This window comes from Ranitomeya imitator, chromosome 2 (assembly GCF_032444005.1).
Source record: "Ranitomeya imitator isolate aRanImi1 chromosome 2, aRanImi1.pri, whole genome shotgun sequence".
In the NCBI taxonomy this organism is placed as follows: Eukaryota; Metazoa; Chordata; class Amphibia; order Anura; family Dendrobatidae; genus Ranitomeya; species Ranitomeya imitator.
The window spans coordinates 126,372,739-126,397,337 of record NC_091283.1 but is presented as its reverse complement, the minus strand read 5'-3'; the positions used below and the strand labels follow the sequence as shown (position 1 = coordinate 126,397,337).

Below are 24,599 nucleotides of genomic sequence, written 5' to 3'. Positions count from 1 at the left end.
ACGGCAAACTCTATGTGAATAACACTACATGAATAACTATGTTCTTTTGCACCATTTTAAAGCTTCATTCTGCATCTGAATTTCAAGTACATGAGCGAGCTACTTTCTTAAACAAGTACTCCTCTTCCCATCAAAATATTTATACTCTTAGTATACAGCTCTGGCAAAAATTAAGAGAACCCTGCAAAATTTTCAGTTTGTCTGATTTTTCTCTTTATAGGTATATTTTTGAAGTAAAATGTAAATTGTTCTTTTATTTTATAAACTACTGACAACATGTCTCCGAAGCTCCAAACAATAAATTTTGGATTTATTTTCTGAAAATGAGAACATTTAGAAACAACAATACTAATGTTTTAACTCAGGAAGACTTCAGAAATCAATATTTTGTGGAATAACCATGCTTTTTAATGAGTCTTTGCATGCTTTCCACCAGTCTTTCACACTGCTTCTGGGTGACCTTATGCTACTCCTGGTACAAAAAATTTAAGCAGTTGTTCTTTGTTTTATAGCTTGTGAAAATCCATCTTCCTATTGATTATTTTCCAGAGGTTTTCAATGGGGTTCAGGTCTGGAGATTGGGCTGGCAATGACAGGGATTTGATGTGGTGGTCCTTCATCCACACCTTGGTTGACCTAGCTGTGTGGCATGGCGCATTGTCCTGCTGGAAAAACCAGTCCTGAGAGAACATTGCCTGAGCAGAAGTAATCAACTGCTTTTCCAGGATAACGTTGAATGCGGCTTGATTCATACGTCCTTCGCAAAGATTAACCTGCCCAATTCCAGCCTTGCTGAAGCATCCCCAGATCAACACCTGATCATTTGATGGTTAGACGGAGACCTGGAGAGGCGTACAAGCCACAGTGTCTTGCACCCACTGTGAAATTTGGTGGAGGATCGGTGATCTGTGGATGCTTCAGTAAGGCTGGAATTGGGCAGGTTGCTCTTTGCAAAGGACGTATGAATCAAGTCACATACAACGTTATCCTGGAAAAACAGTTAATTACTTCTGCTCAGGCAATGTTCTCTGAGGACTGGTTTTTCCAGCAGGACAATGCGCCATGCCACACAGCTAGGTCAACCAAGGTGTGGATGAAGGACCACCACATCAAATCCCTGTCATGGTCAGCCCAATCTCCAGACCTGAACCCCACTGAAAACCTCTGGAATGTAATCAAGAGGAAGATGAATAGTCATAAGCCATCAAACAAAGAGGAACTGCCTACATTTTTGTACTGAGAGTGGCATAAAGTCATCCAAAAGCAGTGTGAAAGACTGGTGGAAAGCATGACAAGACGCATGAATGCTGTGATTAAAAATCATGGTTATTCCACAAAATATTGATTCCTGAACTCTTCCTGAGTTAAAACATTAGTATTGTTGTTTCTAAATGATTATGAACTTGTTTTTTTTTTTTGCATTATTTGAGGTCTACAAGCAATGCATTTTTTTTTATTGTGACCATTTCTCATTTTCAGAAAATAAATACAAAATGTATTGCTTGGAACTTTGGAGACATGTTGTCAATAGTTTAAAGAATAAAAGAACAATTTACATTTTACTCATAAATATACTTGTAAAGAGTAAAATCTAGCAAACTGAAAATTTTGCAGTGGTCTCTTAATTTTTGCCAGAGCTGTATTGCAGTCATCACTTACAATTACTCATTTTGCCTTTCTACCCAGAAAATTATTCTCTTTCCATTAGGTCTGTAAGATCACGTGATTAAAAACTGACGAGCTGAATCTTTCTAAGCTCTATGTAGAAATAGGAGGTTAATTTTCCATTTATGAGCCATAAGTCACTTCAAAAGTCCTTGGTAGGGGGAGGAGGCAGCAGCTGGGTGAGGAGGTGAAGAAGGGAATGATAAATGCAGGGATGAGACTTCCTGTTACTACATAGATTAGAGAAAAGATAAGATTTATCTGGGTAGAAAGGCAAAATGAGCAATTGTAAGTACACAGTGCTATATTATATGGTGATTGCAATATATTAAGAGGATAAAAACTTTGATGAGGGGAGGAGGAGGGCTTCTTTAATGGATAGAACATGAAAACATTGAGAATCTAATATGTATAGTCTTGCTACAGTAGTAGGACTATTTGATCTGTTTTGAGGTGGCTTTGACAAATATGTTTACTGATATTTCACAGTAAATGTGAAGTCGCATGCCATGTCAGCAGTTTTCAGATTATAAACATTCTGCCTTTGTACTTTAAGAGACTGGGACAAAATATGCATAAGGAGCTATATTGATTAAAATCCCCCATACACCTCATAAACTTAAGATGAATGTCAGCCAAAAAAACGCCAACCCTCTGATGTGTATGGGGGCTTCTCAATCCTTTCCTGACAGGTGATCCATTTGCTTTCAGAAAACATAAGTCACTGCCAGTGGTGTCTTGCAGCGGTTTTCTCCTCTTTTCCCATTAAAAAACATGAGCGGTTGACCAAGCCAAGAGCTCTTTGTAAGATGGAGTCGGGAGTGATAGCTGTCAGGTCAAGTGGAATAAACGTTGTGCCGACTGTTATCTCAAGTGTATGACTAACTTAAGAAATATCTATTTAATTCAGGAAAATAAAAGCCAAAATGGGGAATTTAATAAGTCCTTTGTGCCACTTTTCTCGCTTCAAAAATTTGAAAATGTTGTCACAAACCATTTTTACACAAAATGTTCAGCCTATTAGGGATTTTATACTGGACTTGTTACAAGGTAGGAAAATTGGAATGGTTGTTAGGCAGACAAGTTTAAGTCAGGTTTATGAATTGTGACTGTTGAAAAAGTCACAAAAAAGTGATCATTCTGACATTAATGAAGAAGGTGAAAAATTTTAAGAAACAGTTTTAATCAGAAATGTTATATTTAAAGATTTATCAAGTTTTGTAAACATTGTCGCAAATTAAGGCTATGCAATCAAGAGACATAACTGATCTAAAAAATCAGCTACCTTCATGATACATTTCCCCCACAGAAATTTGATGACAATTGTTCAAAAAATAGCGCTTCAATTTTTCATTTTACACATTTGTTAAATTCTGCTAAAAAATAATTGTCTTGACATTGCTAATTTTATTTTGAGATTGCTCCTGTGCTCCTGTGCTTAACTTTTTCATTTGCAATGGATATATGCCTAAGCAATTCCTTTATGTATTTAGAAAAGGATCTGTAACGGTGGTCGAATTCCTCTAAGGCTATCACACAGATGTAATGTGCTCTGGAGTAATACCTGTGGTCCTGTGCTGTGTATTTCAGAAGCTCAGCCAGCTGAAGTGGGTACTTGCAGATCTTCTGCACTGGGGTCAGGAGGAACCCATCAATAGCAATGTCGATCATTTGCTGCAGTAGTCGGCACGCTTCAAAGAAATGCTGGTATCTGCCGTCCTTCATCAGCTTGGAGAGCTCCATACAGGCATCCAAGTGATTATTGCAGTACTCTGAGTAAATCCAGAACCCATCTTGCTGTGGGAGAAAAATGAAAATTAAATAAATAAGAAAGCGCAAACATGTTTTTTTGCCAGACTTATGATGTAAACGTCTTGTTGAATCTGTTCTAGCACTACCACTCCTTCTTTCTTCCAATCTTTGCCTTTTTATATGTTCAGATACCCATATATTAAAAGGAAAAATCACTTCTGCATTCTTTTTTTTTCCAAAAGATATGGGTATTATTTTCTGATGGTTTATTAGGCTAGGTTCACATTGCGTTAGTGCAATCCATTTAGCGCATACGCTAATGGAATGCGCTAACGAAATGTCCAAAAAGTGATCGCTTTTGGCGATCCCGCTAGCGCAGATGCCCGATCTGCGCTAGCGAAGAATGGACCCTGAACGCTGCAAGCAGCGTTTGAGGTCCTTCCGAAAATAACGGGACATCGCTGACGCATGCCAAAAATGGCATACGTTAGCGATGCGTAGCACATTGCCGTCAATGGGTACGCTAACGGATCCGTTACATAGCGTTAATTTTGACAATTGCACCATGTAACGGATTTCGTTAGCAGACACCCACTAACGCAATGTGAACCTAGTCTTACTGGATTCAAACAGGGTCAGACTGAAAGTAATCTGGGTCCCAAGGCCTTAAGGGTTTACTCTCAATTTGTGTCTTGAGCAAAAACAGCTCTGCAGTCTCCTTACTTCCTGGTTGCTGGGGGGTAACCATTCCTTGAGGGACAGTTCTGGTCAGGTTACTTCTGCTTTGCTGATCATGCTACTGTGACACATTACCTGTCAGTGCTTGAACTGAAGTTTACAATGTTATTATTTTTGCATATAGGAATAACATGGCCTTTGAAGAAGCAGCATTAATTAGGAGGGCTGCTCTGGAAAATGTCAATAATGGGGGCTGGTGAAATTACAAGATTAATAGCAGCTCAGGAGCTCACAGGTAGAATGAGGGATGTGAGCAGCTAACTGCTGTACAGAAATCAAAGGGCTGGAGAGAGGTGGCTGGGATCTCAGGAGTTAACTCCTCAGCTTGGAATGTATCCACTGTGCATACTTGACCAGACTCTGGTGGTCGGGATCCTTGGTAACAAGCTGCACCTTATATAAAACAAAAGGTCTCATAGCAGAATAACAGCAGATAACTAAAGCAAGTCCATTGCAAACTTGCTTATTATCATGCTATCTAACTAAAGAAATGTAATACCAAAAGAATATGCCTTTATCCCCTTAAGCCCCGAGGGTGGTTTGCACGTTAATGACCGGGCCAATTTTTACAATTCTGACCACTGTCCCTTTATGAGGTTATAACTCTGGAACGCTTCAACGGATCTTGGCGATTCTGACATTGTTTTCTCGTGACATATTGTACTTCATTTTAGTAGTAACATTTATTCGATATAACTTGCGTTTATTTGTGAAAAAAACGGAAATTTGGCGAAAATTTTGAAAATTTCGCAATTTTCCAACTTTAAATTTTTATGCCCTTAAATCACAGAGATATGTCACGCAAAATACTTAATAAGTAACATTTGCCACATGTCTCCTTTACATCAGCACAATTTTGGAACCAAAATTTTTTTTTGTTAGGGAGTTATAAGGGTTCAAAGTTGACCAGCAATTTCTCATTTTTACAACACCATTTTTTTTTAGGGACCACATCTCATTTGAAGTCATTTTGAGGGGTCTATATGATAGAAAATACCCAAGTGTGACACCATTCTAAAAACTGCACCCCTCAAGGTGCTCAAAACCACATTCAAGAAGTTTATTAACCCTTCAGGGGTTTCACAGGAATTTTTGGAATGTTTAAATAAAAATGAATATTTAACTTTTTTTCACACAAAATTTATTTCAGCTCCAATTTGTTTTATTTTACCAAGGGTAACAGGATAAAATGGATGCCAAACATTGTTGTACAATCTGTACTGAGTACGCTGATACCCCATATGTGGGGGTAAACCACTGTTTGGGCGCATGGCAGAGCTCGGAAGGGAAGGAGAGCCATTTGACTTTTAAATGCAAAATTGACAGGAATTGAGATGGGACACCATGTTGCGTTTGGAGAGCCACTGATGTGCCTAAACATTGAAACCCCCCACAAGTGACACCATTTTGGAAAGTAGACACCCTAAGGAACTTATCTAGATGTGTGGTGACCACTTTGACCCACCAATTGCTTCACAGAAGTTTATAATGCAGAGCCGTAAAAATAAAAAATCATATTTTTTCACAAAAATGATCTTTTCGCCCCCAATTTTTTATTTTCCCAAGAGTAAGAGAAGAAATTGAACCTCAAAAATTGTTGGCCAATTTGTCCTGAGTACGCTGATACCCCGTATATGGGTGTAAACCATTGTTTGGGCGTATGGCAGAGCTCGGAAGGGAAGGAGCGCCATTTTACTTTTCAATGCAAAATTGACTGGAATTGAGATGGGATGCCATGTTGCGTTTGGAGAGCCCCTGATGTGCCTAAACATTGAAATCCCCACAAGTGACACCATTTTGGAAAGTAGACCCCTTAAGGAACTTATCTAGAGGTGTGGTGAGCACTTTGACCCAACAAGTGCTTCACAGAAGTTTATAATGCAGAGCCGTAAAAATAAAAAATCATATTTTTTCACAAAAATAATCTTTTCGCCACCAATTTTTTATTTTCCCAAGGGTAAGAGAAGAAATTAGACCACAAAAGTTGTTGTGCAATTTGTCCTGAGTGCGACGATACCCCATATGTGGGGGTAAACCACTGTTTGGGCGCATGGCAGAGCTCGGAAGGAAAGGAGCGCCATTTGACTTTTCAATGCAAAATTGACTGGAATTGAGATGGGACGCCATGTTGCGTTTGGAGAGCCCCTGATGTGCCTAAACATTGGAACCCCTCACAAGTGACACCATTTTGAAAAGTAGACCCCTTAAGGAACTTATCTAGATGTGTGGTGAGCACTTTGACCCAACAAGTGCTTCACAGAAGTTTATAATGCAGAGCCGTAAAAATAAAAAATCTTATTTTTTCACAAAAATGATCTTTTCGCCCCCAATTTTTTATTTTCCCAAGGGTAAGAGAAGAAATTAGACCACAAAAGTTGTTGTGCAATTTGTCCTGAGTGCGACGATACCCCATATGTGGGGGTAAACCACTTTTTGGGTGCATAGCAGAGCTCGGAAGGGAAGGAGCGCCATTTGACTTTTCAATGCAAAATTGACTGGAATTAAGATGGGACGCCATGTTGGTTTGGAGAGCCCCTGATGTGCCTAAACATTAAAAACCCCCACAAGTGACACCATTTTGGAAACTAGACCCTCTAAGGAACTTATCTAGATGTGTTTTGAGAGCTTTGAACCCCCAAGTGTTTCACTACAGTTTATAACGCAGAGCCGTTAAAATAAATTTATTTTTTTTTCGCAAAAATTTTTTAGCCCCCAGTTTTGTATTTTCACAAGGGTAACATAATAAATTGGACCCCAAAAGTTGTTGTCCAATTTGTCCTGAGTACGCTGATACCCCATATATGGGGGGGAACCACTGTTTGGGCGCATGGCAGAGCTCGGAAGGGAAGGAGCGCCATTTGGAATGCAGACTTAGATGGATTGGTCTGCAGGAGTCACGTTGCATTTGCAGAGCCCCTGATGTACCCAAACAGTACAAACCCCCCACAAGTGACCCCATATTAGAAACTAGACCTCCCATGGAACTTATCTAGATGTGTTGTGAGAACTTTGAACCCCTAAGTGTTTCACTACAGTTTATAACGCAGACCCGTGAAAATAAAAATTCTTTTTTTTTTCACAAAAATGATTTTTTAGCCCCCAGCTTTGTATTTTTACAAGGGTAACAGAATAAATTGGACCCCAAAAGTTGTTGTTCAATTTGTCCTGAGTACGCTGATACCCCATATGTGGGGGGGAACCACTGTTTGGGCTCATGGCAGAGCTCGGAAGGGAAGGAGCGCCATTTGGAATGCAGACTTAGATGGATTGGTCTGCAGGCGTCACGTTGCATTTGCAGAGCCCCTGATGTACCCAAACAGTAGAAACCACCCACAAGTGACCCCATATTGGAAACTAGACCTCCCATGGAACTTATCTAGATGTGTTGTGAAAACTTTGAACCCCCAAGTGTTTCACTACAGTTTACAACGCAGAGCCGTGAAAATAAAAATCCTTTTTTTTCCCACAAAAATGATTTTTAGCCCCCCAAATTTTTATTTTCCCAAGGATAACAAGAGAACTTGGACCCAAAAAGTTGTTGTCCAATTTGTCTCGAGTACGCTGATACCCCATATGTTGGGGTAAACCCCTGTTTGGGCGCACGGGAGAGCTCGGAAGTGAAGGAGCACTGTTTTACTTTTTCAATGCAGAATTGGCTGGAATTGAGATCGGACGCCATGTCGCGTTTGGAGAGCCCCTGATGTGTCTAAACAGTGGAAACCCCCCAATTATAAATGAAACCCTAATCCAAACGCACCACTAACCCTAATCCCAACTGTAACCCTAACCACACACCTAACCCAGACACACCCCTAATTCTAATCCCAACCCTAATCCCAACCGTAAATGTAATCCAAACCCTAACCCTAGCCCCAACCCTAGCCCTAACCCTAACCCTAACCGGAAAATGGAAATAAATACATTTTTTTTAATTTTATTATTTTTCCCTAAGGCTAGGTTCACATTGCGTTAGGGAAATCCGTTTAGCACTAGCGGATTGCGCTAACACAATGTCTTTTTAGGTGTCGTGTTTAGTGGTCGCGTTAACGTCCCCGCTCTGGAAGATCGGGGATCGGACCTCGGGCGCGCCGCGGACGCTGCAAGCAGCGTCTGAGGCGCGCCACAAAAGAATGGCACCTTGCTAGCGCGAGCCGAAAATGGCACGCTCTAGCGATGCGCTACACCTGAAAATCACATTGCTGTCAATGGTTGTGCTAACGGACCCGTTGCACGGCGTTAATTGTGACATTTTCGCCGTGCAACGCTGTCCGTTAGCGTTAACCCATTAACGCAATGTGAACCTAGCCTAACTAAGGGGGTGATGAAGGGGGGTTTGATTTACTTTTATAGCGAGTTTTTTAGCGGATTTTTATGATTGGCAGCCGTCACACACTAAAAGACGCTTTTTATAGCAAAAAAGTTTTTGCGTCTCCACATTTTGAGACCTATAATTTTTCCATATTTTGGTCCACAGAGTCATGTGAGGTCTTGTTTTTTGCGGGACGAGTTGACGTTTTTATCGGTTACATTTTCGGACACGTGACAGTTTTTGATCGCTTTTTATTCCGATTTTTTTGTGAGGCAGAATGACCAAAAACCAGCTATTCATGAATTTCTTTTGGGGGAGGCGTTTATACCGTTCCGCGTTTGGTAAAATTGATGAAGCAGTTTTATTCTTCGGGTCAGTACGATTACAGCGACACCTCATTTATATCATTTTTTTATGTTTTGGCGCTTTTATACGATAAAAGCTATTTTATAGAAAAAATAATTATTTTGGCATCGCTTTATTCAGAGGACTATAACTTTTTTATTTTTTTGGTTATGATGCTATATGGCGGCTCGTTTTTTGCGGGACAAGATGACGTTTTCAGAGGTAACATGGTTATTTATATCCGTCTTTTTGATCGCGTGTTATTCCACTCTTTGTTCAGCGTTATGATAATAAAGCGTTGTTTTTTGGCTCGTTTTTTTTTTTTTTTTCTTACGGTGTTCACTGAAGGGGTTAACTAGTGGGCCAGTTTTATAGGTCGGGTCGTTACGGACGCGGCGATACTAAATATGTGTACTTTTATTGTTTTTTTGTTTTTTTTTTATGTAAAGAAATGTATTTATGGGAATAATATTTTTTTTTTTCTGCTTTATTTAGGAATTTTTTTTTTATTTTTTTTTTTACAAGTGTGGAAATTTTTTTTTTTACTTTTTCACTTTGTCCCAGGGGGGGACATCACAGATCACCGATCTGACAGTGTGCACAGCACTCTATCAGATCGGTGATCTGACATACAGCCGGGCAGGATTAGAGCTGCAGCTGCAGCCTGATCCTGACCCGGAAGTGCTCCCTGCAGGACCCGGATGCAGCCCGGCGGCCATTTTGGATCCGGGGACTGCAGGGAGAAGACGCTCGGTACACGGTGAGCACATCACCGTGTACCGATCGTCTCAGGGAAGCCCGCAGGGAGCCCCTTCCCTGCGCGATGCTTCCCTGCACCGCCGGCACACCGCGATCATCTTTGATCGCGGTGTGCCGGGGGTTAATGTGCCGGGAGCGGTCCGTGACCGCTCCTGGCACATAGTGCCGGATGTCAGCTGCGATAGGCAGCTGACACCCGGCCGCGATCGGCCGCGCTCCCCCCGTGAGCGCGGCCGATCGCATATGACGTACTATCCCGTCCATGGGAATTAAGTCCCAGGTCACCTGGACGGGATAGTACGTCATATGGGATTAAGGGGTTAAATGTTGTGGTTTGCTCTCCAATGTTAGGAAACAGACAAACATAACCCCATGTCTCCGCTTCCTCACTGGCTATGAAATATTGAATGCAATATAATTTTATTAAAATCTAGAGAATAAGACTGTAACAATGCTAACGGAAATCCACAATAAAAAAATGAATTAGTTTAACAAGTTTTAACAGTGCCATCCTTCCAAGCAAGTGAGTTCTGATAAACAGATGCAAATAGATAACAAAACAAGTTCATTTTTAAATTAGTATGCAAATGAATGGGATTTGTCTTGTTATGGCCATTATTATTTTAATTGCAATGTGTGAAATAGCAAGTAATTACTCTTTCAAGGACAAATGAAAAGTAGAAAGTTAGGAAATTCTAGCATTAATGAAATCTTTACACAAGTTCAATTACATTTAACATGTTTTCCATGTATATACACGTGGAGAAGCAAGGTTACATGTTCACACGTCTGTCCTTCAATGTATAGAAAACTTCAATCATCTAGACAAATAAATGGGAATAGGAGACACACAAGGGTCACTAGCTAATAGCAGAATAGCTGAGTTTTCCAATGATATTACGGAGAATGATCCATCTCTCCTCCATCGGCTAATACCTCATAATGAGGCACATTGATTAAATGCAAATGCTTTGACCTGTCCGGTCACTAAATGCTTGTATCTTCTGGCAGAATATGCAACCTGTCTAATCAGAAAGAAAAATGAGGCATAAAAACCCTCATTAAGAACTTATGGTCCTTTTCTCATTTTAGTCCTTTTTCACTTATTGCCTACACCTACTTCAAACACCTTGATGATGTCACATCGTAAGTGGCTACCGAACAGAGAAAAGAAAACCGATATGACATAAAAATGTACCATGTATAAAGTAAATACAAATACTGAAAAATATATATTTGTTACATAGTTGAAAAGACAAGAATATAACTAACATACCAGACACAAAATGTGAGGGTGATCCCTTAAAATGAGATCTAAATGATTGCTTGTACCTGACCAAATATAAGCTGAGTGCTAGTTTAGAGGCCAAGAATGTATCAGATACACTGAGACAGATACACACTCCTCTCTCAGTCAAAGATGGTGCACAACTGCTTAATTCTCTAAACAAAGGAAGATACTAGAAGCAGGAAATGGGGGGCCACACAACTTCTGAATAGTTAGTGTCACTCTGATTGGTTCATTCCAACTACATTTCCAACTTCACTTCCATATATGGTATTCAGTCCAATGTCCAGTGTCCAATGTCCAGTGTCCAGTGACTTCTTTGCATTCCAAAAATTCCTTCCAGTGTGCTGCTCAGGAAATAGACTCAATCTTGCTACACTATATCTGAACTGACTTATATAAGGTTTCATAATTGATTTCATTAGCCATTCTCTCCTTCATAATACAGTAGAAAAATGGTGGGTGAGCCAAAAAGGAAAAATTCCCCCCAAAATAAAGGCACACCACAAAGTAATATCCAATCACTACAGAAACGAATCAATGCACGAATTACATATGGATATGTATGCGTACCATATGACTAAAAGTAAAAACAAATTAATTTAGGTATGTAGGTAATAGACATACAGATCACATAATTAATAGGTAAAAAAGAGAATAATTAAAGGGAATCTGTCACCTGCCCTATAAACTGAGGCCACCGCCATCAGGGGCTTATCTACAGCATTCTGTAATGCTGTAGATAAGCCCCCGATGTAACCTGAAAGATAAGAAAAACAGATTATTAGATGATACTCACCCAGGGATTATACTCACCCGGTTCTGTTCGGGTCCGATGGGCATCGCAGTCTGGGTCCAGCGCCTCCCAACTTCATACTCTTCTTTGCTACCTGCTGCGGCTCCTGTGCAGGCATACTTTACCTGTCCTGTTGAGGGCAGCGTAAAGTCCTGCAGTGCGCAGGCGCCAGGCCTCTCTGACCTTTCCCGGCACCTGCGCACTGCAGTACTTTGCTCTGCCCTCAACAGGGCAGAGAATTACGATTGCACATGAGCCGCGGCAGGAATCAAATAAGAGGACGTCATCGTATGAAGATAGGAGGCACCGGACCCGGACCACGACACGCATCGGACCAGACCGAATGGGGACCGCCCCTGGGTGAGTATAATCTAACTTGTTTTTCTTATCTTTCAGGATACATCGGGGGGCTTATCTACAGCATTACAGAATGCTGTAGATAAGCCCCTGATGGCGGTGGCCGCAGCTTATAGACCAAAATTGAGGTGACAGATTCCCTTTAAAACATAAAAGTAGTATCATGGTACAGATTAGAGTGACAGCAAAGATAACTCACCAAAAAGTTAGATCACAAAGTGCAAATAGTGCATACAGGAATACGGACATGATGAGGCTCACCCACCAAACACCCGGCGCACGTTTCACCAAAGCTTCATCAGAGATCATCTTGATCTTGATTCATCATAGTTTTTGAACCTTTTTTCCATAGTAAATATGGTTCTAATATTGACTTTTATAACTGTGCCTTATTCACTATTTAATTTGGACCTTTTTTAATTTGACTTTATTTGGTTTTTATTTGTTTGTTTATTTTGTTTGACATTGTGGCTGTTGTCTTGCTTATCCAGATGTTTTAGCATAACTTATCATGAGAGAATTATCAAGATATTACCACATTACCTTAGTAGAGTTGAAAATATGTATCATATTAATTTTGAGCAATTGAAGACATTTTATAGGACTATGCGACTTTTTGCTCTAAAAAGGGCTAAAAAACAAAAAGGAGCATCTTTGATTTTTTGACTTTCTATCAACTCATGTACGCTAGAAGTATTCGGCACAAAAAATGTCAATGCATACCACAAGACTAAAAAGAAAAGTCACTTAAAAAACACAAATGATGAATCAGAGCCTTTATCTTGTCTTTATACTAGTGTTCAATAAGTGACTTCAGAGGAACCATAATAGAAGGTAAATACAGCTAGACAATTCAACCATTCTAAATATATTCCACTAGACATTAGAGGAGGTGTTATCTTTCTGTGGAATGCTAACGAGAAAATAACTGTAAAGTAATATCAAGATGATTGAAACGTGTACTTAAAATACTGAACTGAGATTTTGTAGGTCAAGTACATTATAATTAAGCCACAAGAAGAAGACGGTAATTTATGCAACATGGGGTCCATAACAATTGATAGAATATGCAGGACAATGCTAATGTTGGTCACCAATATGTTTTAGCAAAGCCGTCAATTTTGTGTCCATTTTTGGCATTTCATTTTTGTATAAAGCAGGGGTGGACAATTAATTTTCCCAAGGGGTGAAATGAGAGACCCTGCCTGTTGAGGAAGGCAGAACCAACAGACCGAACATAATTCTCCTCATTGTTTTTTGTATTCATTTTTATCACTTTAAGCAGAATCTATATATATAATCGTCAAAGGGGCACTTCCGTCTGTTTGTCTAACTGTCATGGAAATACCAAGTCGCTGATTGGTCGCGGCCAGCTGGCCGGTACCAATCAGCGACGGAAACAGTTCAGCCGCGTAATGGCCGCTCCCTACTTCCCTGCAGTTAGTGCCCCCTACATACTCCCCTCCCAGGCAGCGCCTGCTGCCCAAATAGCGTTTTAGCAGTCCGTTAAACCTACTGCGCTACACCGCGGCATAACGCGGTGTGACGCAGTCTGTTAACGCTACTATTAACACTGTGTGACGAACTTTTTACTATTGATGCTGCCTATGCATAAGCAGCATCAATAGTAAAAAGTAGAGTTGAGCGACCTTGACCTTTTTAGAGTCGAGCCGGGTTTTGCGAAACCCGACTATGTCCAAAGTCGGGTCGAGTGAAATCGGCCGATTATGACGTAAAGTCGGGATCGACCGAAACACGAAACCCAATGCAAGTCAATGGGGCAGCATAGTCGGCAGTGAGTGGGGGCCAGGAAAACACCTAGAGTGGCCATTTTAATGTTAAAACCATCCATTCTTCTTAATGAAGCTTGTCAAGCGTAATTTACCTTATAATAATTGGAAGGCATTTGAAATTGGGGGTCATTTGGCTAAAGTTGTGGGGGGTAGGGCTGGTTCAAGTAATTAGTGGGCCCAGGAAATCTGGACCACGTCACGGCAGTGGAGCAGGGAGAGGTAAGTATTTCAACTTTGCAAGTGCTGTGAACCTGAGCAAGCAGGGGGGGCCCACTCGTTGGCATTGGCACTGGCACAGGGCCCCTCAAAGTACAGCGGTGTGTTTGCACGGCGGGGGCGCCTCCCACCGGCAGCAACACTTTTGCGTACTATGAGAGGCCCTGTGCCAGTGACGTCGCCAACTAGTATTCCTCCCCCCACCTGATGAAGGAACCTGCACTTTCATCTGCACCTTCCTCTTTGTCCCCGTGTAAGGTGGTATGGTATGCGGGAAGAGCAACCTGACTTTCAGCAGGGTCACAATGTTGTTGTGTAGCGTGCACGGGGAATGTTGCGTTATGGGTCAATGTACCAGCAGACTCATCTATCACTGGCTGGGCAATGGGCACGATGAAGTGGAAACACAGATATAGGCCCAAAGAAGAAAGTGGGCTAAATGCAGTTCAAAATTGGTAACACAGGAATAACCAGGGGGCATTGCAGTGGAGGACAACTGGAATGAGAGGCTGACACAGAGAGTAGGGCCAAATCAGTAAGTAGTCGAAATGCAGTTCAAAATTGGCAACCGTAGTAAACAGGCGGCACAGCTTTGTTCAGTGGAGGAGAACAGCAAGGAGTGGCAGACACCGATAGTAGGCCCCAACCCAACTAGTAGGCCAAATGCAGTCTAACATTAACAACTACTTAACGAGAGGCTGAAAATGGTATTTCAGGACAGGAAACCAGGAGAACAGCAAGGAGTGGCAGACACCGATAGTAGGCCCCAAACCAACTAGTACGCCAAATGCAGTTGTTCCATTTAACCACAATTTAATGAGAGCCTGAAGATAGAAGCTCAGGAAAGGCAACCTGGGGAACACCTTGGAGTGTAACACACCATCTCTCTCCACCCCATACCCATTTTGTAGGCCTAATGCTGTGTACTTTTCTACAACTACTAAACGAGAGTCGGAAGACCGAAGCAATGGCAAGGAAACCTGGGGAACACCTTGGAGTGTAACACACCATCTCTCTCCACCCCATACCCAATTTGTAGGCCTAATGCAGCCTACTTTCCGACACCTACTAAACGAGAGCATGAAGATCGAAGCTCAGGAAAGGCAACCTGGGGAACACCTTGGAGTGTAACACACCATCTCTCTCCACCCCATACCCATTTTTTAGGCCTAATGCAGTGTACTTTTCTACAACTACTAAACGAGAGTCGGAAGACCGAAGCAATGGCAAGGAAACCTGGGGAACACCTTGGAGTGTAACACACCATCTCTCTCCACCCCATTCCCCATTTTTTAGGCCTAATGCAGCCTACTTTCCGACACCTACTAAACGAGAGCATGAAGATCGAAGCTCAGGAAAGGCAACCTGGGGAACACCTTGGAGTGTAACACACCATCTCTCTCCACCCCATACCCATTTTGTAGGCCTAATGCTGTGTACTTTTCTACAACTACTAAACGAGAGTCGGAAGACCGAAGCAATGGCAAGGAAACCTGGGGAACACCTTGGAGTGTAACACACCATCTCTCTCCACCCCATACCCAATTTGTAGGCCTAATGCAGCCTACTTTCCGACACCTACTAAACGAGAGCATGAAGATCGAAGCTCAGGAAAGGCAACCTGGGGAACACCTTGGAGTGTAACACACCATCTCTCTCCACCCCATACCCATTTTGTAGGCCTAATGCTGTGTACTTTTCTACAACTACTAAACGAGAGTCGGAAGACCGAAGCAATGGCAAGGAAACCTGGGGAACACCTTGGAGTGTAACACACCATCTCTCTCCACCCCATACCCAATTTGTAGGCCTAATGCAGCCTACTTTCCGACACCTACTAAACGAGAGCATGAAGATCGAAGCTCAGGAAAGGCAACCTGGTGAAAACCTTGGAGTGTAACACAACCTGTCTCTACACCCCATACCAAATTTGTAGGCCTAATGCAGCGTAGTTTCCACCAACTACTAAACGAGAGCCGGAAGATCGAAGCTCATGAAAGGCAACCCGGGGAACACCTTGGAGTGTAACACAACCTCTCTCTACACCACGAAAGGGCTGATTCTTAGGAAGGAAGGCTGTTGTAAATAAGCATTGCGCGTCCGAGGGTGATTATATTCTTATTCGGTATCTACTCACCCTCGGACGCGCCATGCTTCTTGATTTGTAATTTATGTTTATTTGCAATGTGCTTTTGACTTACTCAATTATTTTTTTAATTATTGATTTTATTAAATTAATAGTTTAACATCTTATTGGAAATAATTTAAAGGAGACGCGACAGGACAACACTCGGTGGATTCCATATCTGTGTTAACAACTCCAAAAAACTTTCAGTTAACTTCTTGCAGGAGAAAGAAATTGTAGCTGTTGGACCTTTGTAGTACAGTTCCAGATATTTGTTGTGTGTTTGTTTTGATTGTTAAAATGTCTGCATTTGAGATCTCAACACGATCTTATTTTTTATAATCAAATTAATTTTTTAAATATTTTATTAGGTTGGTTCAAGGGGTACACGGGCCGCAGTAGACAGGTCAGTGGAGGCCTAGTGGAAGGAGGGACCGCAGATGCGCCACTGTTTCACCCATACACAATTAGTAGGCCTAATGCAGCGTAGTTTCCAACAGCTACTAAACGAGAGCCGGAAGATCGAAGCTCAGGAAAGGCAACCTGGGGAACACCTTGGAGTGTAACACAACCTCTCTCTACACCACGGAAGGGCTGATTCTTAGGAAGGAAGGCTGTTGTAAATAAGCATTGCGCGTCCGAGGGTGATTATATTCTTATTCGGTATCTACTCACCCTCGGACGCGCCATGCATCTTGATTTGTAATTAATGTTTATTTGCAATGTGCTTTTGACTTACTCAATTATTTTTTTAATTATTGATTTTATTAAATTAATAGTTTAACATCTTATTGGAAATAATTTAAAGGAGACGCGACAGGACAACACTCGGTGGATGCCATATCTGTGTTAACAACTCCAAAAAACTTTCAGTTAACTTCTTGCAGGAGAAAGAAATTGTAGCTGTTGGACCTTTGTAGTACAGTTCCAGATATTTGTTGTGTGTTTGTTTTGATTGTTAAAATGTCTGCATTTGAGATCTCAACACGATCTTATTTTTTATAATCAAATTAATTTTTTTTATATTTAATGATGTTGGTTCAAGGGGTACACGGGCAGCAATAGACAGGTCAGTGGAGGCCTAGTGGAAGGAGTGACGGCAGACAGGCATCAAAGGCCTAACATTGGGCTGGCTGTAGGCAAGTTAAAATTGGTTCCAGGGGAACACGGCCATCAGTGGCCTGGTCAGTGTAGTTGTAGTTGAAAGAACGGGACGCAGACAGGCTTCGAAGGCCTAACATAATAACATAGGGCTGGCTGTAGGCAAGTTAAAATTGGTTCCAAGGGAACACGGCCATCAGTGGCCTGGTCAGTGTAGTTGTAGTTGAAAGAACGGGACGCAGACAGGCTTCGAAGGCCTAACATAACAAACTTGGGCTGGCTGTAGGCACTTTTAAATTTGTTCCAGGGGTACATGGGCAGCAGTGTATGGTCAGTGGAAGTCTAGTGGAAGGAGTGACCGCAGACAGGCTTCCAAGGCCTAACATAACAAACTTGGGCTGGCTGTAGGCACTTTTAAATTGGTTCCAGGGGTACACGGGCAGCAGTGGTCTGGTCAGTGGAAGTCTAGTGGAAGGAGTGACCGCAGACAGGCTTCCAAGGCCTAACATAACAAACTTGGGCTGGCTGTAGGCACTTTTAAATTGGTTCCAGGGGTACACGGGCAGCAGTGGTCTGGTCAGTGGAAGTCTAGTGGAAGGAGTGACCGCAGACAGGCTTCCAAGGCCTAACATAACAAACTTGGGCTGGCTGTAGGCACTTTTAAATTGGTTCCAGGGGTACACGGGCAGCAGTGGTCTGGTCTGTGGAAGTCTAGTGGAAGGAGTGACCGCAGACAGGCTTCGAAGGCCTAACATAACAAACTTGGGCTGGCTGTAGGCACTTTTAAATTGGTTCCAGGGGTACACGGGCAGCAGTGGTCTGGTCAGTGGAAGTCTAGTGGAAGGAGTGACCGCAGACAGGCTTCCAAGGCCTAACATAACAAACTTGGGCTGGCTGTAGGCACTTTTAAATTGGTTCCAGGGGTACACGGGCAGCAGTGGTCTGGTCTGTGGAAGTCTAGTGGAAGGAGTGACCGCAGACAGGCTTCGAAGGCCTAACATAACAAACTTGGGCTGGCTGTAGGCACTTTTAAATTGATTCCAGGGGTACACGGGCAGCAGTGGTCTGGTCAGTGGAAGTCTAGTGGAAGGAGTGACCGCAGACAGGCTTCGAAGGCCTAACATAACAAACTTGGGCTGGCTGTAGGCACTTTTAAATTGGTTGCAGGGGTACACGGGCAGCAGTGGTCTGGTCAGTGGAAGTCTAGTGGAAGGAGTGACCGCAGACAGGCTTCGAAGGCCTAACATAACAAAATTGGGCTGGCTGTAGGCACTTTAAATTGGTTCCAGGGGTACATGGGCAGCAGTGTATGGTCAGTGGAAGTCTAGTGGAAGGAGTGACGGCAGACAGTCTTCGAAGGCCTAACATAACAAAATTGGGCTGACTGTAGGCACTTTTAAATTGGTTCCAGGGTAACACGGCCAGCAGTGGCCTGGTCAGTGTAGTAGTTGTAGAAAGAAGGGACCGCAGACAGGCTTCGAAGGCCTAACATAACAAAAATGTCAAAACAATGGTATTGTCAGTGTCAGGCATTGAAGGATGTCAGCGCCTAGACTACACATTGGTGAAGCTGTGAGAGATAATTTTGCTAGTGGTAGAGCACTGTTTGAGCTGGGGGGGGGAACTGTCTTGTGGCCGGCGGTACAGGCACAGGGCCCCTCATATTACAACGGTGTGTTTGACGTTGGGTGCGCACCACCACCGCCAGAGACACTTTATTGTACTATGAGGGACCCAGTGGCAGTGCCGTCGACCAAAAGCGGCCACACCCACCTCTTCAGACAAACAGCACTCTCAAGGGTCCAAGCGCAAAGTGGCGATAGCACGGCCCCGTGTGGGGAGTTTGGCCATTTCGTGAGGTGGAAACATGTCGTATGCTGGACAATCAGGTGAAGAAAATTACGAGATTGGAAAAGTCATTCAGAATAGTCCACAGGCAAGACCTTTTCATAGGAAAGCTAGGTGTCAGCCGGGCAGGGTGGGGCAAAAGATTTTGAAATCCAGTTGTGGTTCATTTTAATGAAGGTTAGATCATCTACATTTTGGGTAGCCAGACGAGTCCTTTTTTCTGTTAGTATTGAACCTGCAGCACTGAATACTCTTTCTGATAGGACACTAGCTGCCGGGCAAGCAAGCTCCTGCAATGCATATTCTGCCAATTCTGGCCAGGTGTCTAATTTGGATGCCCAGTAATCAAATGGGAATGACGGTTGAGGGAGAACGTCGATAAGGGATGAAAAATAGTTTGTAACCATACTGGACAAATGTTGTCTCCTGTCACTTTGAATTGATGCTGCAGTACCTGTCCTGTCTGCGGTCATAGAAAAATCACTCCACAACCTGGTCAGAAAACCCCTCTGGCCAACGCCACTTCTGATTTCTGCCCCTCTAACACCTCTGGTCTGCTGGCCCCTGGAGCTCGTGTGAGAACGATCACGGGCGCTGTGTGCAGGGAATGCCAGAAGCAAACGGTCAACAAGAGTTGATTGTTTTGTTGCTAATATTAGTTCCAAGTTCTCATGTGGCATAATATTTTGCAATTTGCCTTTATAGCGAGGATCAAGGAGGCAGGCCAACCAGTAATCGTCATCGTTCATCATTTTTGTAATGCGTGTGTCCCTTTTGAGGATACGCAAGGCATAATCCGCCATGTGGGCCAAAGTTCCCGTTGTCAAATCTGCGGTTGTGCTTGGTTGAGGGGCAGTTGCAGGCAAATCTACGTCACTTGTGTCCCTCAAAAAACCAGAACCCGGCCTTGCCACGCCACCAATTTCCCGTGCCCCCGGGAAAGCTTCCTCATTAAAAATATACTCATCCCCATCATCCTCCTCATCCTCCACCTCCTCTTCGCCCGGTACCTCGTCATGTACACTGCCCTGACCAGACAATCGCTGACTGTCATCAAGGCTTTCCTCTTCCTCTGGTGCAGACGCCTGATCCTTTATGTGCGTCAAACTTTGCATCAGCAGACGCATTAGGGGGATGCTCATGCTTATTATGGCGTTGTCTGCACTAACCAGCCGTGTGCATTCCTCAAAACACTGAAGGACTTGACACATGTCTTGAATCTTCGACCACTGCACACCTGACAACTCCATGTCTGCCATCCTACTGCCTGCCCGTGTATGTGTATCCTCCCACAAAAACATAACAGCCCGCCTCTGTTCGCACAGTCTCTGAAGCATGTGCAGTGTTGAGTTCCACCTTGTTGCAACGTCTATGATTAGGCGATGCTGGGGAAGGTTCAAAGAACGCTGATAGGTCTGCATACGGCTGGAGTGTACAGGCGAACGGCGGATATGTGCGCAAAGTCCACGCACTTTGAGGAGCAGGTCGGATAACCCCGGATAACTTTTCAGGAAGCACTGCACCACCAGGTTTAAGGTGTGAGCCAGGCAAGGAATGTGTTTCAGTTGGGAAAGGGAGATGGCAGCCATGAAATTCCTTCCGTTATCACTCACTACCTTGCCTGCCTCAAGATCTACAGTGCCCAGCCACGACTGCGTTTCTTGCTGCAAGAACTCGGACAGAACTTCCGCGGTGTGTCTATTGTCGCCCAAACACTTCATAGCCAATACAGCCTGCTGACGTATGCCAGTAGCTGCCCCATAATGGGAGACCTGGTGTGCAACAGTGGCAGGTGCGGATGGAGTGTTTGTGCGACTGCGGTCTGTGGACGAGCTCTTGCTTCTGCAGGAGGACGAGGAGGAGGAGGAGGAGGAGGGGGTGCGAACGGCTACAGACAACTGTTTACTAGACCGTGGGCTAGGCAGAACTGTCCCAAACTTGCTGTCCCCTGTGGACCCTGAATCCACCACATTTACCCAGTGTGCCGTGATGGACACGTAACGTCCCTGGCCATGCCTACTGGTCCATGCATCTGTTGTCAGGTGCACCTTTGTGCTCACAGATTGCCTGAGTGCATGGACGATGCGCTCTTTAACATGCTGGTGGAGGGCTGGGATGGCTTTTCTGGAAAAAAAGTGTCGACTGGGTAGCTCGTAGCGTGGTACAGCGTAGTCCATCAGGTCTTTGAAAGCTTCGCTTTCAACTAACCGGTAGGGCATCATCTCTAACGAGATTAGTCTAGCTATGTGGGCGTTCAAACCCTGTGTACGCGGATGCGAGGCTAAGTATTTCCTTTTTCTAACCATAGTCTCATGTAGGGTGAGCTGGACTGGAGAGCTGGAGATCGTGGAACTAGCGGGGGTGCCGGTGGACATGGCAGACTGAGAGACGGTGGGAGATGGTATTGTTGCCGCCGGTGCCCTAGATGCAGTGTTTCCTACTACGAAACTGGTGATTCCCTGACCCTGACTGCTTTGGCCTGGCAAAGATACCTGCACAGATACAGCAGGTGGTGCGCTAAATGGTGGTCCTACACTGCCGGAAGGGATGTTGCGTTGATGACTAGCTTCATTGGCCGAGGGTGCAACAACCTTAAGGGACGTTTGGTAGTTAGTCCAAGCTTTCAAATGCATGGTGGTTAAATGTCTATGCATGCAACTAGTATTGAGACTTTTCAGATTCTGACCTCTGCTTAAGGAAGTAGAACATTTTTGACAGATGACTTTGCGCTGATCAATTGGATGTTGTTTAAAAAAATGCCAGACTGCACTCTTTCTAGCATCGGATACCTTTTCAGGCATTGCAGACTGAGCTTTAACCGGATGGCCACGCTGTCCTCCACCAGGTTTTGGCTTTGCCACGCGTTTTGGGCAAGATACGGGCCCGGCAGATGGAACCTGTGGCGATGTTGATGCCTGCTGCGGCCCCTCCTCCTCCTCTGCTTCAGAACTGCTGCCGCCTGCACCCTGTTCCCCCAATGGCTGCCAATCGGGGTCAAGAACTGGGTCATCTAATAACTCTTCTTGTACCTCCTGCGCAACTTCGTCTGTGTCACCGTGTCGTTCGGTGGTATAGCGTTCGTGATGGGGCAACATAGTCTCATCAGGGTCTGATTCTTGATCAGCACCCTGCGAGGGCAATGTTGTGGTCTGAGTCAAAGGACCAGCATAATAGTCTGGCTGTGGCTGTGCGTCAGTGCACTCCATGTCAGATTCAATTTGTAATGGGCATGGACTGTTAACTGCTTCACTTTCTAAGCCAGGGACGGTATGTGTAAAGAGCTCCATGGAGTAACCCGTTGTGTCGCCTGCTGCATTCTTCTCTGTTGTTGTTTTTGCTGAAGAGGACAAGGAAGTGACTTGTCCCTGACCGTGAACATCCACTAACGACGCGCTGCTTTTACTTTTACCAGTTTCACGAGAGGAGGCAAAAGAGCTAGAGGCTGAGTCAGCAAGATAAGCCAAAACTTGCTCTTGCTGCTCCGGCTTTAAAAGCGGTTTTCCTAATCCCAGAAAAGGGAGCGTTCGAGGCCTTGTGTAGCCGGACGACGAACCTGGCTCCACAGCTCCAGACTTAGGTGCAATATTTTTTTCCCCACGACCACCTGATGCTCCACCACTACCACTACCCTCATTACCAGCTGACAATGAACGCCCCCGGCCACGACCTCTTCCACTAGACTTCCTCATTGTTTTAAAAACGTAACCAAACTAACGTTATTTGTTGCAGTCACACAACTTACACGGTGAGCTATAACTTCAGTATGATTTAGCTACCCCTTTACAGGTTGGTGAGACCACAGCGAAAATCAGGCCCAATGTTACACACTCTTTTTTTGGTGGCTGCAAATTAGAGAGATGCCCCACACGCAGGACTGTCACTGAAGCACAAATGTTAATATTAATGTCACACTATTATTTTTTTTTTATTTTTATTTTTTTCAGGAACACTTTAGAAACCCCCCAAAAAAAAAAAATAGATTTTTGCAGGGAGAATTTAGAAAACAAATGTAACAAACTATATGCTTTCTATGGGCCACTGAGTGAGAGATGACGCACACAGGAATCAGGAGTGGCACACAAGCCCAGAGGCCAATATTTTTCTACCAATGATTGATGGAGTTATTTTCTCTGGTAGATTTTGGAACCCAAATCAAGGAAAAAAAATATAGGCTTTCTATGGACCACAATTGGAGAGAGAGAGAGAGAGAGATGGCACACCCAGGAGTCAAGACTGGCACACAAGCAGAAAGGCCAATATTAATCTCCCACTGTTTTTTTTGTTTGTTTTTTTTTTTTTTTTTTCAGGGAGACTTTAGAAAAAAAAATAATAAAAAAAATATGATTTTATCAGGAAGAATTTAGAAACCAAATAAAATAAAATGATTTTTTCAGGGAGAATTTATAAAACAAATAAAAACAAAAATAGGCGTTCTATGGCCCACTGACTGAGAGATGACGCACACAGGAGTCAGGAGTGGCACACAAGCCCAGAGGCCAATATTTTTCTACCAATGATTGATGTAGTTATTTTCTCTGGTAGATTTTAGAACCCAAATCAAGGAAAAAAAATATAGGCTTTCTATGGACCACAATTGGAGAGAGAGAGAGAGAGAGATGGCACACCCAGGAGTCAAGACTGGCACACAAGCAGAAAGGCCAATATTAATCTCCCACTGTTTTTTTTGTTTGTTTTTTTTTTTTTTTTTTCAGGGAGACTTTAGAAAAAAAAATAATAAAAAAAATATGATTTTATCAGGAAGAATTTAGAAACCAAATAAAATAAAATGATTTTTTCAGGGAGAATTTATAAAACAAATAAAAACAAAAATAGGCGTTCTATGGCCCACTGACTGAGAGATGACGCACACAGGAGTCAGGAGTGGCACACAAGCCCAGAGGCCAATATTTTTCTACCAATGATTGATGTAGTTATTTTCTCTGGTAGATTTTGGAACCCAAATCAAGGAAAAAAAATATAGGCTTTCTATGGACCACAATTGGAGAGAGAGAGAGAGAGAGAGAGAGAGAGAGAGAGAGAGAGAGAGAGAGATGGCACACCCAGGAGTCAAGACTGGCACACAAGCAGAAAGGCCAATATTAATCTCCCACTGTTTTTTTTGGTTGTTTTTTTTTTTTTTTTCAGGGAGACTTTAGAAAAAATAATAATAAAAAAAATATGATTTTATCAGGAAGAATTTAGAAACCAAATAAAATAAAATGATTTTTTCAGGGAGAATTTATAAAACAAATAAAACCAAAAATAGGCGTTCTATGGCCCACTGACTGAGAGATGACGCACCCAGGAGTCAAGACTGGCACACAAGCAGAAAGGCCAATATTAATCTCCCACTGTTTTTTTTTTTTTTTTTTTTTTTTCAGGGAGACTTTAGAAAAAAAAATAATAAAAAAAATATGATTTTATCAGGAAGAATTTAGAAACCAAATAAAATAAAATGATTTTTTCAGGGAGAATTTAGAAAACAAATAAAACCAAAAATAGGCGTT

At 43.0% G+C, this 24,599-nt stretch overlaps 1 protein-coding gene across 5 annotated transcripts in view; it reads right to left on the bottom strand.

The window, feature by feature from the left end:
* The window catches only part of ARHGEF9 (Cdc42 guanine nucleotide exchange factor 9), a 626,906-nt gene that overhangs the window by 73,576 nt on the left and 528,731 nt on the right, over positions 1–24,599 (bottom strand). For all 5 annotated transcript variants that reach the window (XM_069747208.1, XM_069747209.1, XM_069747210.1 and 2 more), the window contains one exon: positions 3,230–3,462. In XM_069747208.1, the coding sequence (XP_069603309.1) occupies positions 3,230–3,462 (233 nt within the window). The remainder of the gene's footprint in view (positions 1–3,229; positions 3,463–24,599) is intronic.